Source organism: Parambassis ranga, chromosome 2 (assembly GCF_900634625.1).
Source record: "Parambassis ranga chromosome 2, fParRan2.1, whole genome shotgun sequence".
In the NCBI taxonomy this organism is placed as follows: Eukaryota; Metazoa; Chordata; class Actinopteri; family Ambassidae; genus Parambassis; species Parambassis ranga.
In genome coordinates, this window is record NC_041023.1 from 43,797,886 (window position 1) to 43,820,866 (window position 22,981).

Genomic DNA, 22,981 nt, shown 5'->3' on the forward strand with positions numbered 1-22,981 from the left:
AATATACGGTCTCCCCACTGCAGCTCCTTCTCTTCCCACCCCGAGGCCCAGTGCGTGGGTCTGTAAATGTTTTTTTCCTCCTCCTCTGTTACTCATCACTCGCACCTCTTTTCCATGCTCACTGCTGTTGGTCCTGACTCCTTCTGTTTCCCCCTCCTGTTCCTGCACAGCTGTCTCACACACGGGGCCTCCATGGTGACAGGGTGTACGTATGCTCCCAGACTGAAATATTTATGAGCTCCGGAAGGAAAATTTTTTTAGAGATCTGTAAAAATATATCCTCCTTTCAGATACACACACCAGGGATTTTTTACACTCAGATTCAATCCATCCATCAGTTTTTTGTCCACTTAAGCACATGTTCACCCCTAAGCAAGAAGCATTTTACAAGGGTATCCTCACAAATCCCAAAGCATCCCCTGACCACATGAGAAATGTGAGCGCTCCTCTCAGCTGGGCGTGCCTGTAAACCTCCACACAGCTCAACCCTGGTATGGGTTTTTTTAAGGTTCAGGCTTGGTTTAGTGTGTAAGGGGTGGCTCTCCAGAAAATGTCAATGTAATGTCCTCATAAAGTGATGGAAACACAAGAGCGTCAGTGTGTGTGGATGAACCCTGATCTGAACACTTAACCTCGCCAGGCAGAATATCAAACAATGGCTGCTTGTCTTTCCTGTCGTGTTCTTTTTGGGGGTGTATGCACACACACATCCATTTATCAGTGTGTGTGTGTGTGTGTGTGCGTCTTGGACTGCCAGGGAGAGATTTACAGAAAGGCTTTCTACATAATTGAAGATTTTTTTTCCTCTTCTCTGACATATTGCTGAGTCAGATTCTTTGGGAGTGAGCAATGTCTTTTATGCAGGAGGCTTGGCCCTCACCACCCTGTGTGAGTGTGTGTGTGTTTTTGGAGTGTGTGCTGGTAAACAAGCCTGCAAAACAACTATAGCTGTGTGCATGTGAGTGTGCATATGTGTTTCTCCATTATCTGTGCCATCAGCCCCCCCTGGGTACAGTTCTAAGTGTTGGTATCTCATCCCATGCATGATGATGATGACGACTTGCATCATGACCTGCAGCAGGAGCAGCAGACACATTATGTAAGACAACACTCTGCTGCAGAGGGACTTTTCCTGCATTACAAGCCCATCTAGTGCGCATGCACGGTAGGTGTGCCTGTGCAGTCCTTACACACACCAAGGACAGGGCTCGGGGCAGGGTAGGCAGGTCACATACGTTAATGCACATTCTCTCGGTGCAAAACCGCACAAGTCAGTCCCATCGCCATTGCCCTCGACACTCCTGTCACACCCTGGAAAGGTCAGCACATTTACACTGTGACAAGGCCTGACCTTTGAAAGCAGGGAGTACTCAGGAGCTGGCTAGAATCTTAATGGAGTAGACTGCGTGTTTATGTGTGTTTAGTTGTACGCACACGTGGGAGTGCGTGCATGCTGGCACCCAAGTAGTGTGTAGACGCTTGGTTTATTTTAACGCCTGGTCCCAAGACTTGACTGGAGGACTCAAAGGTTAGACAGGTATAAAAAGACAAACACAACGCAAACACAGGGAGGGAAACAAAGGGGAAGAATGAGAACAAGAGACGGCCGCGCATTTCGTCAGGAGGAGGAAGGGCGCTCTGAGGAAGGTGCTTGCTTTCCCTTTTCTTCAAACTTACCTTTGCAGTAGGCCGACAGCGATAAGAGTCGCGTTAGCTCGTTAATGAGTGGCATAAAGGACGTGACATTAACGCTGGGTTATTGTCAGAAGCCATCGCCAGCTGCGGCCAGCCCTTTCAGCTCTGCCATTTCTCCAGCTGGGGAAGTTGCGCTTGTTTCTACAGGAAGTTCTTTTAAGCAGATCAATTGTGTGTTATGTTGTGTTTATTGCTGTTCGCAGCCTTTAAGTGATACTGCTAGTCATGCAAGAAGAGGGATATTAACAGTAGGAGGAGACTCAGCATGATGAATCCATGCGACTTTTCTTTTTCCTCTGAGCTCCTGGTTTCCTTATCAGAGCCGTCTCATATGGGTTCATCAGACTCTCAGACTCAGAGCTGTTTGAACAGAGGGAAAGCACATGAAACATAGTAGGCTTAAGAATACACTCATCCATTTTACTTTGTCAAATGAGTGTGTATATGTTTGCATACAGCAAGAAAGACAGGAACCATAGTGGAAAAGCAGCTCACAAAGTTTATTCACAGGATAAAGTTGGATCTTTGGTTTTGACCCAAACTTCTGTACAAACTCCCTTAACACACCAGGCTTGACCCATCTGCTCTTAATAACTCAGCTCTCTCCCTCTTCACATTCCAGCTGCAGCCTGCTCCCACATGTGTCTGTTTGTGCGAAAGCGGTTGGCTTATTTATGTTTTTGTGCGTTGCTTGTTGTGCTTCAGTAGTGAAAATCATACATTTTACTTTGTGTTTGCTCGCCCTTCTTTCCCTTCTTTCAAATGTGCATGAGTTATGGAGTGAAGGAGGACTCTTAGTAACACAGTGGAGCGGGAGATGAAGTGTGTGTGTGTTCTCCCTGACAGACAGAGAGGGGTCCCAGAGTGTGATCATCCTGTCCAAGGTCGAGGCGAGTTTGTAAGGCACATCCATCTATCAGCCAGAGCACCACACAATGTTTTCCATCCGTGTGTGTGTGTGTGTGTTCACATGTGTGTTGTACATCTGGGTGTCTGCATATTTGAGCCAATATGTGCGTTAGACAGATACTGACGCCTGAGCTTCCAGACACAACATGACAGGGGCCCTCTGGGGCCATCTGTGCCCTCCTCCGCCTGCCTCTGACAGGACATGGACTTAGTTGTGGACGGCGTACAGTCCGTGCAGTCATAGCGTGTGTGTTTCAAGTGATATTTAGCTGCTGGATAGATGTTTTTTGTGCTGAATTCTGATTACAGACCAGGACATGTTTATTAAACAGCTGTATGACTCTGGTTTCCTGTTTAAAATGTCCTCTCACTCCCATTAAAAGTGATCAACATGAACCTGTGTGCAAACAATGGGGGGCTTTTTCCTTTTGGCAGCCAGGTTTTGTGCCTTTGTAACTTGCTATCAGAACCACTGCAATATAAGCAGGATGGAGAGGAGTTATCAAGAACCTCATTTCCTCCTTCACATCCGTGTTTCCTGGCCATTCATAATGTACACTACAAGTGTCATCCTTTGACCTGAGCTGTGTTTGTGTGTTTGTAGAAATCTCCACACCAGCAGACACCGTCACGCCGACTCTACCTGCTGACATTGAAAGCACCACCGTCCCCATTACGACTACAGGTGAGACACAGTGGTGTGCTGGGTTAAAAGTGTTATTAGGAGGGCTGTGAATGCTCCCACTTTCTGAAATGACATGTCATTTCTCACACCTCGCTGTCTTTTCCATCTTCTGCAGTGGCCACTTCTCCTCCAGCAGACAGCGTGTGTGACTTTGACCACGGCCTGTGTGGGTGGACGCACGACCCCAACGCGCCTCTGCTCTGGTCCCTGCACAGCCACGGTAAGAATCAGTCTGACTCACATGCTGGCTGGTTAGCAGGAATGACTCAGATGTGCTTCAGGATGGTAGAAGGAAAGATGTGTCCCAACGCTTAGATTACAGAACAATGCAGTTAGCAGCTCGGGCTGCTGGTTGTAGGCGGCTTAAATTGAATTTCTGTATCAGCTTTTATGTATGCAGCTGAGATTTTACTTGGGTGCAGAAAATTGCACAGACACAAATGCATTAAGTTTATTTTATCAACTTCAGTGGGTCTAGACAAGACGCTGTTTTCTCTAATTAAATGGAGCCGTTCTCCTTGTGCATCATCATTCAGTCTTTCTTCAATTTGATTAAAATAATTCCTTCAATTGAAACCCGTCTAATTTAGCAGCAACATTGTCTGCTCTTTCCGAGTGAATGAGAATGAAATGAGTTCAGGGAATCGGGGGGGGGGAAGGGGGAGAGACACCACAGCCTCACATGTGACACACATCAGCTCCACTCAGACATGTGAAGTCTCAGCAGGAAAGGGGTTAAGACCCAGTAGCTCCAATTAAGTTCAGAGCAGGAGATTCCAAGAGCAGCAGCTATTCCCAGCCGTCCTTTACTGCCCCTCCATTACCTCCAGCACATCCCAGACGATGCTGCGCAGACTTCCATCCACTTGGACATTCCTTGAAGAAATAATTATTCATTTTTGCTTTATACATACCCAAGGATCAAAAGTGCCGCTTCTGGCGTGTTATTAAAGGCTATAGAGGAGGTTTCCTGCTGAGTTCGGGCTGTTGTTGTTATCCAAACCTTGTTTTAAAAATTCACTGGTTTTCAAGCCGGTCTCCATGAAAGATTCAAGGTTTCTCCAGCTGCAGAGAATTAAACAAGAGCTTCAGTTGTGCCCCCTTTTTATGTGGAGTTTGTGATGTCACTGGGGGTCATGTTCAGCAGGACGGCAGCAAAAGAGGAAGTGTTGCCCAAGCGTGACCTGTGACGGGGACCCGGGGCTTCAAAGGGGGCTTCTTTCATCAGCGGGTTTTCTTCCATTAGTCAGGTTGTGGCTTTTCATGTATGAGGTATCATTTCCAGCCATTTTGACACGGCAAGCAGACCTTTTGATTTTCCTGCAGGTGTCAAAGGTCAGCGTAGGATCATTATTTCACCACTATCAAATCACTGTTTAATCCTCTATGGAGTCCCCCTTTTTCCTCACCTCTTGACCTTCAGTAATAAACCACAGAGCTGGAATGCCTTAATATACCTGGCACATAAAAACATGATAACTGGACTTCATAGACGGAATCGCTGTCTGCAGGAGACCACTGTGAAATAGATTAATGATGCTCTGATGTGATGTGGACGAAGAGGCAGGCTCCACTATGAGCTGCCTGCTGAACAAGAAGCAGAACAATAGGGGGGGGGTTGTTGCAGGAAGCCTGTGATAAAATGCCTTGGAGAGTCCCAAAGATGCTTTAGTCACACAGAAACCATATGCATAAAGTGAGGAACACACACACACACATGCCCGGACTGCAGAGGGACAGACTGTCACACACACACACTGTCTGAAGTGTCACACACAGGCGGCTCTGAGCGTATGGCATGCAGAGGGGAGCTGTCAAATCGAAGGAAGATTTGTCCCCACAGATACTGCTGGATAGACTGTACACCCACAGACACACACACACACACACACACGGCTAAAGGTCATCAGTGCAGCCACTCAATAACCTGAGCTGTACAAACATGTACAGTGCTTATGATGAACTTTTTCTTCTGCCTGTAAAACTAAACAAACACACACACACACGATAAAGCAGGTGATTTAATCTGCAGCTTGTTGATACTGGTCATTTTCCCACAGGACCCACTTAAGAAATTCTTCACCAGACGCCTCATTTAGTCACTCCCTCTCACATAAAACAGCGTGCAATCTCCTTTTTCTCCGTCACACACTCACTCACACACACACACACATCCCCGCACATACAGTCTCTCACAATGGAATTCATGTCGGCATCCAATTTGCAAACTAAACATCCTCTGGTGTAAACAAATGGAGTGGTGTGCGTTTTGTTGGACGTTTCCGTCATTTACCTGGGAGGGTATGAAGAGAAATGGGCCCCGAGGGGTCTTGGCTGGAGTTCTGCTGCATGTATTCTTCTGTGTGTTTATATTTGTCATATCCCCATTGTTTGGTGTGACTATTGTGCAGTGGTGATTCCGTTCCTGTTAGCAACTGTGATTCGTTTCTTTCTTTTTTTTTGTCTAAGAGTCATGTTGGAAATGTCTAATTGTGTCGTATGTGTGTGGGAATGGGCATGATTAACGATGAGAAACGTATGACACACAAGCTCATTTCAGCAGCGGATATCAAAAGAGTTTTTTTTTTTTTTTGCCTGCCGGTCTGAAATGAAAATCCATCGACAGAGACTGTAGCGAGCAGTGTTCTGTGTTGTGAACTCCATATTTCATAGGTTTATTTATTTAATTTACACACTGTTCCACCTCTGTCCCTTCATCCAGAGCTCAACAGCTATCTCTACATGGATGCCAGCCTGAAGACGGAGCAGCAGCAAGCCCGGATCGTGAGCCCCGTGGTGGCTGCCGACACGGGGCCCCTCTGCCTCATCTTCTCCTACCAGCTGTGGGGGGAGGCGCAGGGCCACCTGAAGGTCCTGCTGAGGGACGCCCACAATGAAGAGACCGTACTGTGGACACTTAAAGACGATCAGGGCCCCGTCTGGAAGGAGGGTCGCACCATCCTGCCTCGCTCCCCTAAGGACTTCCAGGTGGGACTAAAACCACATGTGAAAGTGAATCAGTGTGTTATATCATAAGTGTGGTGGATCTGGGTCACAGTGTGTCGTTAACGCCGTCATCAGAGGCAGATTTATTCAGCTCAAAGCATCAGTTTTAACCACTGTGTCGCCTCGGGCCAGGTTCGGCTTCAAACAGAGATAAAGTACGCCATGCTGTCTCCACTGGCTGCATGATTGTTTGCTGTGAATTTGACATCACAAGCAGTTAATGTTCTCATGAAAAAGTCAGATGGAGACGCTTGCAGAGAAAGGAAGCATGATTGCAAGTGTTGAGTGCAGCTTTGAAATGGCACGAGGCATATTAACTTTTTATCCTCTGTCTCCTCCTCCTCTTCTTCTTCCTCCTCCTCCTCCTCCTCCTGCTTGGCCCTGGCCTTCCCCTCCCTCTGATCCTCCCTGCCTTCATCCCGTCTCTGTCTTCCTGTATCTTCAACTCCTCCCTCCTCCTCCTCCTCTTCCTCTTCATCTTCCACGGTAGGTCGTGATGGAGGGTTTCTTTGTGCACGGCACCAGAGGACACATCTGGATCGACAACATCCACATGAGCTCGAGCTCTCCTCTTAAAGAGTGTACACGTAAGTCTCTCACACACACTTGCCAAAATGATCTCCACTCTGAAAAAATATTGAAACCAAACACATCCATCCAGCGCCTTCTCATCCTCTGTCAACACTTCCCCATCATCCTTCTCTCCTCCTGGATCCTCCACTTTTAGCCTTCAGGTCCTTTTGCAGTGATACACATGAAATGATAAACACCCCACATCCATCCTCCGCTCACTCACCCCAGTCTCTTCTCCAAAGAGCCCACCAAACACAGAGATGAAAGGAGGAAGGAGAGGGAGGGACAGCGTTTACTCCTCCACAAAAAAAAAGACAGAAAAGAATCGGAGAATAGGAAAACTAGGCCATAAACGCCCCGTGGGCCCCTGCGATGCTAATCTATGTTTCATTAGATTTCTCTCTTCTCCTTGTATCTCTCCTGCACTTACTCCTCTGTCGTATTTGTAAACAGAGCTTTTCCCGAGCCGTCAAAGGGAATTAGTAGACAGGCTGTTTCCCAAGCAAGTTTCTGGTTGCCTGGTGTGTAGCCTCCTTAATCTGGCCCAAGCAGGGGCTTCTGAGAGGGTCTTAGACAGATCAGAGACCGAGCCCGGGGGTTCAGAGCCAAAAAACCTGCCGTCACCGCTACTGACTGACGTCCAGTGTGCTTTGGACCACAGCGGGGAGCAGAGTGTGTGTGTTTTATGTTCCCACTTTGTGGCTAAACCGTCTGTTTGTGTGTGTTTCTGTGTTCTCTATCAGTCATTTTTGTGTGTCACGAGAGTCCTGCGAGAATCTAAAGCAGCACAGCAGCTTGGAAGGCAAAGATGACAGCCCAGCCCCCTCCTGCCTCCATGCTGCTGTGCTTTCTCCTTGACTCCCTTCCCTCTCCTCCTCCTCCTCCTTTGCCACTCCCAGAGCATGCTGGGATGCTGCTTATCAGCCAACGCAGTTGAGTTTTTCACAGTACGTTGGCGTCAACGCCAAAAGGCGCCAGTTCCCAAGTCCCTCTTTCTTTCGCTCTCTCCCCAACCCCCCCCCCCCCCTGGACACACACCATCTAACACACACACACACACACACACCAGTTCTTTGTGTTTGCATTCCAGGCAATCAAAGTGAAGGTTCTGCTCTGTGCATTTACAGCAGGCCAAAAAAAAAGCCAGTCTAACTGGACTCCACAGATAAACAACTTGAAATGGGTGAACTTACACACACTCGTAGTACACGTAGCCTCACACACACACAAACACACACACAGCCCATCTCAAATTCCCAACTCACACAAAACACACTGTTTGAAATTGCATTATTGCAAAGGAGCCCAGTAAATGCCATAATTCATGTGAACCGTCTGAGGAATTAACTTAAATTTCCTCAGGAGGAGTTTGATAGTCTTGTGACATTTGTGTGACATTTGCTTGACTTTTCCCTCATATTTAAAGTTATCTAACGGAGCTCTCTCCCTCTTTTCCTCTCTCTCTGTCCTCGCAGAACCCATCGCCGCCTTCTCTCCAGAAAATCCAGGTGAGTCTGACTTTGCTTATGATGTCACTTCCTCTCTGGTCTTGCTTCCTGCTCGTTGATATGCACTATAGCCTGGGGTTTTTTTTGCTCGGTGGCACCAAGTTAGCAAATAGACAATGAAAACCGCAAGCATGTAGTCAATAACAAAATATACTAAAATCTGAATAATTGAATGAGCAAATACTGAATTCATTATCTCAGACTGGATTATTCTGGTAAATTGTTGCTAGGTTTACTTTGTCAGTCTCAGTGGAAAACAAAGGATTAGTCTCAAAAGAGTAAACTCTGTGTGCAAGAAGAGCTAAATCGAGCGCACCTCATGGAGTCAGATATTTGAAAAGAGCTACATATTCACAGTTCTCAGCTGCCTGACACAGCCTGAAGGGTTTTAAATAAGTGTCTGCCTCATGAAAAATATTTAGAGCATCCTTGGGGGGACTCTGTGAGAGTGATGTTAGTGTTTTGGCATCTCATAATGTCTTCCAATAAGATAAGAGCTTGAAGGTTTCGGTGTGAATGTGATGTGTGTGCATTTCTTTGGCTTTTCTACACCTCTGTCTCTCTCTCTACACACACACACACACATACACACAGAGTGTCTAACACTTGACAAACACACACATTAATATCGCCACACACACCAGTATCCCCAGTGAAAAGCAATCAGATAAAGTGACTGAGCAGCTCCGAGCCGGGTGTCTCTCTCTCTCTCTCCTCTCCCTACCTCAGCTCCGTCTAATGAGTGTGTGCAGTGTGAAGTAGCAGGAGCACGCACCATTTCCCTCTGTAATTATGTGACACGGTTCAAAAATCAGGATGTATTCAGCTCTGCTTCACTTTCTCTAGTTCAATGTGACATCCTACATACAGCCCGTTTGGACCATACACGCTGACTCTTATTTTTTCAGTCCTCCTCTGTCTTAAGGGTTCGTCTTAGCAGACTTGGATAGGAGGGTAGAAGCTTCTGGGAAGCCGCTTAGTTGGTCCTTACCAAGAATTTTGAAAAAAGGAGGTTCAAGCCAGGGGCAGCAGCGTAGAGGATCTGTGGAGATAGTCTCCAAGGAGACAGCGCTTGGCTTGTGGAGGAGAGGACTGGCCAGGAGGCTGATGCATGAGAAAAAGGAGAAAAAATGAAAAAGCAAGAACAGAGAACAGGATAAATTATGCACTCAAACACAAATCAACTCCAGCCAGCTAAATAACAAATCCCAATCCAATATCATCTCAAAGAGGGCTCTGGAACGTTGGAGTCCCACGTGGAGTCTGACTGATTCTTGCATGGTTCTGAGACTTTATCTGTGACTTCCTGTGCCAGTGTGAAAGGAAGAGGACACTCCTTAATTCAAAGTGTGTGGGTGCTTTTATAACTAATTATTTTGGCTTTAGTTTCACACCAAGTCATTTCATTGGAGCTTTGGAAAACATTAATTGCATTGCATTGGATTTGGACCGACTCTCATTGGACTGATATCAAACCAAATCTCTTGATGATCTTGGTGTGAAAAGTTGTCCTCCGACTTCAGTCTGAGCTACATGACAGAGATGGATGCATTTCGTTTTTCTTTTTTTTTTTGGCCTTGGAGATTTATTTTATTTTATTTGACTTATTTTTTTGCAAGTGGCATGCTTGTGCATGCTCATACGAGGTGCACGCCTGCTGTTCATATGATGAAGTCCAATAGGGATAGGAACATTCACTGTAGAAAATAAACAAGTGCCACTCCTCTCTTTTCCCGCTGGCCAATTACTCTGTATCTCTCCACCAGGGGGAGGCGTTCCTGTGCCTCCCTTGCCCATCCACTGGTATTACATTATGGCCGCCGGGGGCGCCCTCCTTCTCCTGGCCGTGGCCATCTTGGTCAGAGCCCTCTGTTGCTGTCGACAACACCTGGCCACCAAGAAGAGCCAGCTGTCAGTGGCCTATCACAGCTCCTCGCAGTGCTTCCAGTATTCTAACTGGTCCTCCAGTATGGCCACCCCAGGGGTGGAGCCAGTGCTGACAGTGCGTTTGGACAGCCGGGACCGACACCGTACCCTCTGCTAAAGAGAAGCACTTAGCTGCATTGAATTTGGCACAGGAGGACGCCAACGTGTGATGTCGGTGGCAGCGTGAGTCACGATGCTGCAGGATTGACAGAACATCCACTGGATGAGCCCTCCTTTAGTTTACAGTTTTAACAGACTCTGTCCTGAGTGAGAATTTGCAAAGACACTGTGGCCTCTCTGTCTCTGTCTCTGTCTCCGGACATACTGTAGCTTTGGTTGCTGTTTTCTTCTCTCTTCCATGAAGGAGTTTGCTGTTGACATTTTCACACTATGCTGCTCCTGATGAGAGGACTGAAGCCCGAGTAAGTTATTTATCCGAACAGCTTGATCCGGACCATTGAGTGCCGTCTGGCTCCTCGTAACCCCAACGGTCCTCCTGGAATGACCCCAGCATGGACGTACACACAGACACGGGGGGCTTGGAGAAAGAGGAGGAGGAGGAGGAGCTGGTTTTCAATGCAGGAGCCAGCCAGAGCTGCCAAACCACAAGACTAAAAACAAGACCCCAGAGACACGAGGAGCTGTGCAGAGCTGAGGGAGGGAGAGAGCAGAAAACTGTTAGGCTCAGAGGCATTCAGTGCGCTCGCTGTGGAAATGATGTGGCAAGCCCCCGAAAATAAAGCCTTTGGTATCTCTGTAATAACAACACAGGGATAGCTGTGATATGAGCTGAGCTTGAGGAGAAAAAAAAATGTTTCAATTGTCCTTCTCAGAGAAGCATGTGCACATTTAAAAACAATGGAATGCAAATCCATCATACTTAAAGTCCTGCATCACAAATGGAGATAACCAGCTCGTTTTGATTGAACGTCTCGTCTTCTCCTGATGAAGGCAGTCAGTGATGGATGGGGCCGTCCTCAGTGTTTAGTGTTTCATCTTGATTCTCTGGTGTAATAAAAGCACGTTGTTCCACTCCCCATTTATGCTTCATACCTCCCACTCGCCGTTGTTCCTCATGTCTTTGAGTTGCCCAGATGAAAGCCACGGCGAGCCGGGCCTTGTCGCGTTTTCAGTGTGAAGACGTGCTTGTTGTTTTTAGGGTTGTAAATAGGCACAGCTGTCTGCCATCACCACTTTCTTCCCTGATTTATACTCCTACAAATCCCACAATGCCGCTGGACCAGCTGGAAGCCATAAGTGATATGTGCACCCTTAAGAGGCTTCCAAGATTTTATGAAAACCAGAGCGGAGTTTCTCCTTCAGTGCCATAAGATGCCATAAATTGCTGCTAATGCATTTTTGTACTAATATTGAACACATCTGGGATCTAAAGCCTATTTTATTTTGTGACATTTCTCAGAAATCAGCCCGAAACAGACAAATTGGCACCAATTTCTCTCTCGTCAGTTGGTACAGAGGCGGTGAGATTTGACATGAGCTCAGCTTAACACCCCGGATTGAATGAAATCTTCACTCTGTGGCGTGCTTTCATACTCTGTCACAGCTGCAAGAATCCATCACCTAGCAGCCCACAGCTCAGCAGAATGCACCTCCATTTGTTGTCACAATTTAGACTCTAGCACTTTTCTCTCCGGAGTGTGAAAAAAAAAAAAAAGTGTTTTTTTGGCACACTCTCGCCATGTGCTTTTAAATCAACTTGGGAAGGAGGGATTGGACACCCTGCTTGATCCATCTCCACACCATCATGCTCCAAGTCTCTAATACTTGTAATTAGTTAATGGACAGATAACATTTATTAAGGCTGTGGTAAGCATTTTTCCCTCCCATCTACCGCACCTCCATGGCCCAATCCGCTGCCAGGTTCTGTTGCCCTGGAAACAGTATTAATAATGCCATTGGCCATCAAAGACCTCCAGATCTAGACGTGTGCCTTGCCAAGCGGTTACTCCCACTCCTGAACGCTTGCCAAAGAGCAGCAAAAACACACACACACACACTCACAAACACACGCACATGCACACAAAGTAAAAACCCATCTAAAGTAAAGTACACTCGAGCGGCTGGGCTCAACTAAAGTGCTGCAGCCATTGCTAGTTTAGCCACACTTGTAATCTTCCAGTTGAGACTCTCACATACATCTCAATTTTCTGTTCACTCGGTCTGTTACTACGACAAGCCGAAGCACTACGTCTTTCTTTGATACAGCACTCTTAACCCTCGTGGATGACTTTAACAGTGATGGTTAAATGTTATTTGATGTTTTTTTGCATTTTAATTTACACAGAATGAGCAGTCTTATACCATCCTATGTGATGACTGTGTGTTTGACAGGAATGTATCTTAATGACCTTTTATCTATTAATAAAGTCATATTTTTCTATTATGACACGTGTACATGTGGTTCCTCATGTTGCTAGTGTTTTTTCCACCTGGCTTGGTGCTTAAAGTCCTGTTTTTGTCTCCCACAGTTAAAAGACCCAATGATTTTGGAGACGGACGTCTTTTCAGTGGCAGAGACCCGCTGGGTGGAGGTAAGGCACAAAGAAGTGTTTTATAATCAGCTACTTTTTAATGTGAATGTTCACATTTCTGACTGATTGAAATGTTCCTTACTCCTGCCGCAGGTTTACAGTTCTCTGACTGGAACACACCATCCCCGTCGTCCGAGCCTCCGGTGACGCGTGTCTCAGAGAAGGACAACTCCTGGTTGTACACGCTGGACCCCATCCTGGTCACCATCATCGTCATGAGCTCCCTGGGCGTCCTCCTCGGGGCGGTCTGCGCCGGCCTCCTCCTGTACTGCACCTGCTCCTACAGCGGCCTGTCGTCACGCTCTTCCACCACGCTGGAGAACTACAACTTCGAGCTGTACGACGGCCTCAAGCACAAGGTCAAACTCAACCAACAGCGCTGCTGCACCGAGGCGTGAGAGAGGCGGGACAGAAGCCAGCCATTTTGTGAAAACCTCTCACGATTTTCCTTCATTTCCTCCAGTTCACTTTAGTGTCAGTTTACTTCCTCGATGGCGCAGGAAACGGTGAGGATACCACTTAAATGAGAACTCGTTTCCTGTTTGGAAGACGTGACACCGTCCAGTATTGGTAGTTTTTGTGAGAAGCAGCGACTGAAAGACTGGAGAGATGGACTGTTAAGGCCTCAAAAATACATATCTACACATATCAGATTCTGGTTCTCACCAAAAGAGGACTGTTTATAAAATATATCATAGATCTAGTTTTGAAACTGGATACTGTAAACTACACAAACAGAGAGCCAGACACATTGTGTTGGAAAGGTGGTAGGTTAGGAACGTGCTTAGAAAGCGTCTTTTTTTTTGATCACACGTGAACACAGTGGCCTAGAAGTTAGCTCCTTTGTGTGGCCGGTTGGCTCCTTTGTTCCGTCGTAGACTCTGCTACCTATCAGCCTCAGTTATCCTCTTAGTTCCTGACAGTCTGTGGTATTTTTAGTCACTGACGTCCCTCTCTTTCTGTTTAATGTTTTCGTTCTGGCCTATTGCCGGTCTGTGATGGCAGATAAGTTGGAAAAAAAAAGAGGAAAAAGTAAGTGTATGTGTGTAAAGGCGGGGAGGGGGGGCTTTTTTTAACACATTCTTTTAATGACAGACAGACGTTATTGTTAGATTTAGTTGTTGCTGGTTCCTGTCAAAGAGAAGGTCATGTTTACATTGTGTTTAACGCTCTGAAAGGTCAAGGAGATTTGGTCGGTGCAACCTATGGATTGCTGGTAAGGGCAGAGACTGAACCACTGAATGAAGAGAAACAGAGAGGACTGCTATGACTGACAGAGCACTAAAAAAAAAAAAAAAAAAAATCCCCGGCCCCTCTCTCACAGGGGCCACGTTCTCTCTGTGCTTTCACAAGTACAAAATATAAATGGGATCAAACAGCTCTTCTCAATCGACTGACTGTGTGCCCGGACGCACAACAAGCCTTAAAAGCAAAGCCCTCGTGGAGACGTTGAAAAGGAACGTTGAGGCGACACCAAGATGAGAGAAAGAGAGAGAGAGCGAGAGGACGACTCTCTTTCTTTTTACATGTGGACCTCACAAAGCCATGATTTAAAGGACCTACCCCGCTGCTCCCACTCCCACCTCACGCCACCCTCACCTCAACCTGATGGCTAATTGTGGCCTATTTTGTGAAGTTTTTTTTTTTTTGTGTTGATTTTTAATGTCGGCTCTCGCACAGCAAGGCAGGCTTTTCTTTTCTTTTTTTAATCCCGTCTGAAAGGGCCGTGTCTTGCATGCTTGGAATGGACTCATAAGCCATGAGAAGGAGAGAGGAAAGGTGTCCGAGTTCATACCATCCACTCACTTCACTTGTATATACAAATGTATATACAGAACATCTTCTGTCAGACACACACTGGAACGCAGAAAAAAATGCTTCTACTGAGAGGCCGGACTTCCACACTTCATCCCACCCCCCCACCCGCCCAGCCTCACCATGCTCGCTGTCTCTGTCCTCTGAGGCCCTCATCTCTGGACCCCACTGACTCTCTTCAAAGTGCCTTGGAGCCTCGGGGATCCAGCTTGCCTTTGGAGCCGGTATCAGATACATTAATTTGACACTGACTGTGACTGACTGTCACAGCGCCCCCTTCTGCCTGGGATGACCAAACGATATAAGGACAGGATTCCCTACCCCCTATTCGCACTGCTAGGACTGCTGTTGTTGTTGTTTTAAAGGGGTCTTTGTACAGAAATGCTCTTTTTATGATTGTTATTATAATTATTGTTATGATTATTTAATAAAGGATTTATACCATATTGAAGGATGGGCTGACTAAGATTATTTTTTACTCAGACATAATTTTAATCTGTGACTTTAATCTGAGAATTCTGCCTGTAAACTGTAAATCAGATGTCTTTCCTGCAGTGGCTCCTCTAATCCTCCTCCTTAATGTTTGTAGCATTCCTGTAACACAGCAAAAATACTTCCTGTGTAATTACCTCCAAACTCCATGTGAGATGCAAACTTTCACTTTTAATTGCGAAAAGAATTCACACGGGGAATCATGCAGACACACAACTAACTCGTGTTGTGTGTCTCCCTTCTCTCCGTCACATACACATACATAATGCAGTGTTGTCAGCCTGCTGCACTTGGCCTCTAATCTCCCCATGATGTCCCATTAGTCTGGACCTCTGGTGGCCCTCATTTAGGAGCTCCAACATCAAAGCTTTGAAGTGCCCGGCATCTCAGCCACACACACACTCATAGAGCACACATGCAATTACTCTGTTTCTCTTTTTAAACAGCTTGCTCACTCTCCCACACACGGTTCCATTTATCCACATAAGCTTTCTTCACCTAAATGCAAACCCTGTTAGCAAATAAGGCAGAGTTTCCGATCCAGGGATGTGATATCCCAGTATGGCAGACAAAGAGGTCCAAAATTCCAGCAAGGAAGGGGGCACGTGGTGCTGTTACAGCCAGGACTCTGGATGATAAATAAAAAGTTAATGTTGCATTTCTTAGCTGGCGCGAGCTGTCGTCATGGGCCTATTACACACAGAAACACAAGTGTTATGAAATGGAGCCTGTAGCACAGGTACCACATTATGGGCTGCACAAAGCAGAACGATAGGCGTTGTAGCTGCACAGTGGTGATGGCAGCGGCTGTTAGCATGCTCCGGTCCGTGACATAGCGGGCCAATTACCATCCAGAAAAAAACAACACAGACAATCCCCAGTCCGCTGGAGGACTGCGATGCCATCTGCTCACAGGTTTGATTGATCCCGGCAGAACAGTCACGACCACATCACACGAATGAACGCCGACAGGAAATTACCAAAGGAGCCAGATTGTCATTGTTCCGTACCGCCTCTTGTTTTCACAACCAAATTATTCCTCCTTTTTTTCCCCCGTGAATGTGTGTGTTACCCAAATGTTGTTTTTTTATCAATGTAACAGCACACACTGCAGGGCCCCTTTCCTTTTTAGCCATCAGATCAGAGAGTTTTTTTGCTTCTGAAGCCGAGGCGGCCTTCAAAGAAAAAAGCTCTGGCGCCCTGTAAGTCGATAGGCCAGATTGCAGAGGGAGCCCGTTTGAGGGTCGCGCAACAGGAAGTGACTAAAACATGCAGCTAATTTATCTGAGGATTATGTAATCAGGATAGAAGAGAGCTTTAGTCATCACAGTTCAGGAGGAAAAGTTTGAGGTGAGGCCTGGTTGAAGTGAGTTAGTTTACCTCCACATCCTCAATCTGAAGGAGACACACCTGCAGACTGAAACTTTCAACTCTTTAACTGCATCCAAAAGCCTGTCACAACCACACACACACACAGACTGCTTACATTTTTAGATATGCTTCATGCACCCACATCCCAGCGGCCTATCTGGGAAGGGGGCCCACATGATCTCGGTGGGTCTGCCAGCGATTCAAAGCACCTATATGGGTCAGTGTAGGGCGTGCGTGTTTGTCTGTGTGACTCTGTGGCAGCATGCCTGCCAGTGACGGCAGTGACGGCAGACCCAAAGACAACAAATGCCAAAGTCTTGTGTAAACACCCCTTCAGACCATCACTTTCCTTCCTCTGTGACAGTATTATCTCCAGCACCTCCAGAAAACAACTGCATGGAGGAAATGATGAGAGAAGGCTCCAAACTAGGCCAGCAGCCGTGTCATTGTGAAGCAGGGCCGAGGAAATTAACTGGACAGAAAGATTCAGAGTGCGATCTGAGGCATGTCTGATGGTCTGAGTAACATTTGGACGCACTGAATTGGCAGATCTTTCCTCATAACTGAACTTTTGTAGCATATGCACGACGTGACCGGTGGTCCTGTGAGGCGGGCCACCTGTTCACTCCACTTGAGGTTGGTGCGTTTTGCAGTCACGGCTGCCCTATATAGCCCAGGAAACTTGTTATCAGGATTGGTGGGAGGCCTCGCGCAGTCGGCCCGAACCATCTGTCTGGAGCGTTTGAGTGAAGGTGTCACACTCATGCGGCGCTAGCGGCCTGTGGGAGTAGAAACAGTGTGCTGCTGAATTGTTTCAGATTAGAGGCGCAGTGGAACCGAATGTGATGCTTAAGATTACGTTCTTGTCTCATCATAAACTATTCGTCTGTGTTCTGGACAGAAAGTCATGAAGAAACCCTTTGTGACGTCACTGAACGGTCATAATAAAGTCATCCACGCTTTTATAACCTCTCGCTTAGACTACTGTAACTCCCTATATATTGGAATTGGACAGTCAGAGCTTCACCGTCTGCAGCTGGTCCAAAACGCAGCGGCTCGCCTTCTCACCGGGACAAAAAAGCGCGAGCACATCACGCCAGTGCTTTCCTCACTTCACTGGCTACCGGTGAAGCACAGAATTGATTTTAAGATTCTTTTAAGATTAAGATTAACATTAAGAAACCTTTATTAGTCCCACAATGGGGAAATTGCATTTTTGCAACGGCATACATATATTTGTTTTTAAGTGCTTGCATGGGCTGGCCCCGGACTATTTATCAGACCTCCTGGTATTGCATCGGCCCTCCAGAGCTCTTAGGTCCGCTAACCAAATGGCTCTGGAGGTCCCCCGATCTCTTTTAAAAACTAGAGGTGACCGGGCCTTCTCAGACGTGGCTCCCACTCTATGGAACGCTCTGCCTCTAGCTGTGCGGTCGGCAAATGGCCTCACCACTTTTAAATCTCTACTTAAGACTCACTTGTTCACCTTGGCCTTTGCCTGAGTATTGGCAGCTCTTGGGGTTTTTATGTTTTATGATTGTATCTTTGTTTTTATTGTATTTTACTGCAGTTTATTTCTTTTATGTATTTTATCAGTTTGAGTCTATTTTAGCTGACATTGACATTGACATAGTATCTTAACATACCCATGGTATCCAGAATTCAGAGCTGATGTGGTGCGACTTTAAAAATAAAAAAAAATACAACTTTAAAGACAGATCAGGCGATGTGAACTCTTGAACCCGACAGAAAAGCAGCTAAAAATGTACCTGCCAGTCACGAGCTGCGTAAAGGAAAGCTGTTAGTGAAGCAATCAAGCCTGACAGGTTGGCAGCATTTGAGTGTTTCCACACACAACAGAAGCATCTTAAAGCTTCTGCAGTAATCTGCACCGCGGACCGTTCTCCGCTCTGAATCTGTCAAATGACTTTAGCGGCGTTGTTAGGCCTGTTATTATTTGAACGGGCGTCAATAATAGAAAGGAAAACAAAGTCTAATCAATTAACATCAGCATCAAAACCCCACACAAACAGCTGCAAAATAAGGGACTGAGTGTCTGAGCAGTTTAGTTTTGCACAGTAATTGAAATGGCCTTCCCATAACTTTCTCTTCAAATTAGTCCTCTTTCATTATGTATTCCATTGAGAAGATAATCAAATTCAATTGCACTTTGAGACCCATCTGTTCCAAAATAATTCCACCCCTCATAAAAAAAAAAAAAAGAAAAGAAAAGGAAAAAACCTCCCGAGTCTCCTCGGCTCTGCACAGAAATCTGCTCATCTGAATCAAATTAGCTCCACAAGAAACGTGTGTTTACCAAGCGGCTTTGTAGGAACACACACCACATTTCCCGCCTTTGATGGACAAAGCTGGTGAGTGAAATACACTAACTTAAAAGCTTTGGTCTGGTGTCCTCAAGTCAGAGGTATACTGGACACATTTCTGACCTTATCACAGCTATCCCCATCCTGCCTTTTATTCGTACTAATTTCCATTACAGCATGAAATTGCAGCTGTCACTCAGTGACTGTGCTGTTTTAAGTCAGGAGGGGGAGCCTCCAGAGGAGAGGTCTCTGTGTCTGTGGTTAATGTGGGATGGATGTCTGTGATGCTCTGAGTAACTGCACCCAGAAGGAAAGTCCGGAAGGTTTTTCAGCCTTGTTCGACTGCAGTTAAACCTCATTCACTCATGAATGATGCCATGGATGTAGCAAAGAGGAGAAGACACGCAGAGCAGGGAGGATTTGTGCTTATTAGACCCTCTTAAGCTACAAGTTCGGGCCCTCTGAGACATAACAGCATCAGGCCACTGGGACACGAGCACAGAGTCAAGTAAACACATCATTGTAGAGTAAGCAAGCCACACAAAAGGCCTTCCTCCCATGACCGAGGCCACACACAGCGAAGCAGCGTTTCCATGTAAACACTGACAAAGAACAACAAACACAGAGCAGCTCACAAATATCATGTCAATATCCCGTCCTTATTTTTGACACAGTTTGGATTCAGCGTCATCATGGGGAGTATTTGTAACAGTAATAACCCTCAGTGGATGGAGACCTGAGGGACACCACCTGCCTCTCCACCTGGAGGGTGCAAAACAAGTGGATGAAGTCTGGGGTGTGTAACAACACAACTTCATGGATGTGTTTGGACCTGCATCTCCCAAGTGTCCTCCCTCCCTCCCACCCACCCACTGTGTTTTTTTAGCCCTGATTTTTTTAGTTGTTATGGAAACATGAGGGGCTGCGTTGGCACGGCATCAGCATGGCTGTTGTATGTTAGCCACCAGAGAGCCTGACATGCTGCACGGAGCGGGTTCACCGGGTCAAACTACAGTATCTGTCTCTGCTCAGCAGCTTGCCAAGAAGAAGTGGAAGTGAAAACATAAAAGCTTTTGCAAATTATGCGCATATAAATTCTGCTTTTCACCTGCGTTTTCCAGCCGTTTGTGTCCATGATATTATTTTTTTAGAACTTGATGTTTTTCCTGCAAATTTGCAGAGTATATGAGCCTCCCTGCTGCACCGTTGTGTCTCCTGCTGAGTTGACACTGTCAAAAAAAAAAGCAGCTCCTTCATGAATATGAATTAATATCAGCTGTGTGTAGGTGCAGTATACATACAGAGCTCCTCTCCTGCCTGGCTCCTATGACTCCACCACGGGCGATGTGTCTGAGAGAGCAACAGTTCTTCATAGTGAGAAGAAGCTTCCAGTATTCCCACGACCCCCAAACGAATAAATAACCCGCCCCCGCTTGACACCAGTGAGAGCCCTCGTCTCCAGATGCTCTCGCCTGCCTCGCGTGTACCCTCAAGACCTCCATCCTTCCCCTCCTCTCCGCCCCCTTCTCTTCTACTCCCATATAACCACACTAGAGCCTGGAGGAGTGCAACACTACCTGCATACAATCAGCACATGCATATACGCACAGGCAGCCATGATGGATGGCCTTCCCCTCTCAGTAATGCACAGAAGCAGTATCCATCACCCTCCAGCCTGGAGGAACGAGATGCTCTTTTAAATTTGACATTCTGCTCTCTGGCAGCGGCTCCGACTGCAGAGCTGCTCATGCAGGAAGGCGCCGCCTGCTCAGACTGAGTCACACTTCAAGTTCATTAAATGCTTCTCACTTCATGCTCCATTATTCAAAGTTGTTCAGGAGCCTCTGGATGAGACACATTTCTGAATGTTGTCGGTTACAAAAGGCCAATCCTCCATATTTTTTCAACTAGTTAATCTACTGCCCCTAGTGGACAAACAGGATATATAACAGGTGTATGTAACAGGTTTGTGTGCTGTGCTTTTACACAGAGGACAGGTGCAACTTCCACTCCACTGGGCCTGTGAGTGTGTAGATAGTTTAGTTTGTGGCTCTGTGACAGATTCCCCACACAAGTTTCTTCAGCCTGTCTTATCTCACGCACACACACCATCACTCTCTGTCTCTCTTTCTCTCTCTCTCTCCTGTCCTCCTCTCACACTCCTCACTCCGATCCCTCCAACTCATCATAGAGGACTGAGGGTTAGCAGCAGAGAGAGCCCCTTTGTGTTTGTCAAGAGCGGTTTGACAGGAGATTTTATCCCCCTGTGCTGTTCTCTTCACAGCAGGAAAGGTGGCTGAACTGCTCTCAGCCTCAGACATGCAAAGCTCAGCCACATGGGAAAAGGCACACAACATGACCTCTGCTTGTTCTCTGTTGATTGTGTGTTCACACAACACAAAAGAGTGATGACACAGGTTACAAACTTCATGGGTGGAGAGTTAAAAAAAACAACTGTGGCTTCAAAAGTAGAAAAATAATAAAACACAATAGATCATGGGTGATTTGTGAGCATTTGTGTTCACAAAGCTCAGGCCGTCACTGAATCCTACATACAGCCGGACCCAAAGCTTTATTGATCACCCTTAGTACTAATGAGATTGGATGTAGCACCTCCAATATGTTCTGTTCTCACTAAATCAACAGATTAGATTGGCATACACATCTGTCTTCCAGCCTCATGTGTGAGGCCAATAAAAGCAGCACATAAAGGAGAATGAGCCGGGAGAAGGTGGGATTGAATAAAAGAAAAGGCACACCTTAAAGGACTTACGGAGCTCCAGCTGAGGCTGAATGTCCAGGGGTCCCCACAAAAGGGGAGAGAGATGAGGTTTGTGATGGGCAGGCCATCACTTCTACCGGGGGACAATAGAGCGGGGGTGACAAGCAGCCGATGGACAGAAGGTCCATTTCCACTTGCACAAAAGGAGCGGGGAGATGAAGCAGATTAGCAGCTCTTTATGCCCATTGTGAAGGCTCTAAATGATAAGATTTACCCCATTTTTCCATCCTAGCTTGTGTGTGGTTGTGTGTGTGTGAGTCACACAAGACATCACAGGCTCTTTCACTCTTTTTTTGCCCACATGCAGGCACACACACACACACACACTTTTCTCTATGATTCAAGAAGCACATATGTGACAGCTGGCTTTGAGTGTATGAGTGTACAGTGACAGGAGAAGCTCCTTACATAAACCATCATCCCTGCAGGATACACAGAAGAAAAACATTCTTGTAAGCATCATTTAGGTTTTATGTTGCTACTGTATAATGTCAATTAATGGTCATTCATTGTAATGTAGCAGTTTAATGACACACTCATATTAATAATGAGCCATGCATTATTACTATGTCCATTTGCTCCCCCTTACCTGCGTTTGTCTGTGTGTTACATCCTATTTTCAGTAGGCTAGATTATTGTAACGGCGTCCTCACAGGTCTTAGCAAAAAATCAGTCAGGCAGCTGCAGCTGGTCCAAAATGCTGCTGCTAGAGTTCTGAGTAACACCAGGAAAATGGACCACATCACACCGGTCCTCAAATCACTGCACTGGCTTCCTGTGAGTCAAAGGATCCATTTCAAAACTTTACTCCTGGTCTACAAAGCACTGAATGGTCTTGGACCAAAATACATCCTGGACTTATTGGTTCCCTATGAACCATCCAGACGCCTGAGATCATCAGGGACAGGCCTACTGTGTGTACCCAGGGTCAGAACCAAACAGAGTGAAGCAGGATTCAGTTATTCTGCCCCTCACCTGTGGAACAGCCTTCCTGAACACCTGAGGTCTGCTCAGACAGTCACTCTATTTAAGTCAGGCCTGAAAACACATTTGTTTACTGCAGCGTTCCCCTAATTACTTGACTGCACTCTTCTCATTTAATCATCCTGATTCTATTTGTTTTTTTATGATTTGATTCTTTTTATGATTTTAATTTCCTTCTTAATTTAATGTTTTAAAATGTTTTTATTCTGTGATTTCATCTTATGTAAAGCACCCTGAATTGCCTTGTGTACGAATGGTGCTGTATAAATAAAGCTTGCCTTGCCTTGCCTTGCCAATAATTTGCTCAGGCTGGTGTCCTCTGAGTATACCTTAGAAAGGACTACCATCTACTGGTCATA

The 22,981-nt window shown here is 46.2% G+C and overlaps 1 protein-coding gene across 3 annotated transcripts in view; it reads left to right on the forward strand.

Moving 5' to 3' along the window:
• nrp2a (neuropilin 2a) overlaps positions 1–14,168 on the forward strand; it is a 45,361-nt gene extending 31,193 nt beyond the window's left edge. For 2 of the 3 annotated variants that reach the window (XM_028425332.1, XM_028425348.1), the window contains 7 exons: positions 3,209–3,289; positions 3,405–3,509; positions 6,012–6,277; positions 6,786–6,882; positions 8,344–8,376; positions 12,792–12,854; positions 12,948–14,168. In XM_028425332.1, the coding sequence (XP_028281133.1) occupies positions 3,209–3,289; positions 3,405–3,509; positions 6,012–6,277; positions 6,786–6,882; positions 8,344–8,376; positions 12,792–12,854; positions 12,948–13,252 (950 nt within the window). In that variant the 3' untranslated portion in view covers positions 13,253–14,168. Of the gene's footprint in view, positions 1–3,208; positions 3,290–3,404; positions 3,510–6,011; positions 6,278–6,785; positions 6,883–8,343; positions 8,377–10,142; positions 12,707–12,791; positions 12,855–12,947 lie in introns of those variants that run through there. The other variant, XM_028425340.1, reaches the window with a different exon arrangement.
• Positions 14,169–22,981: the final 8,813 nt, after the last annotated feature.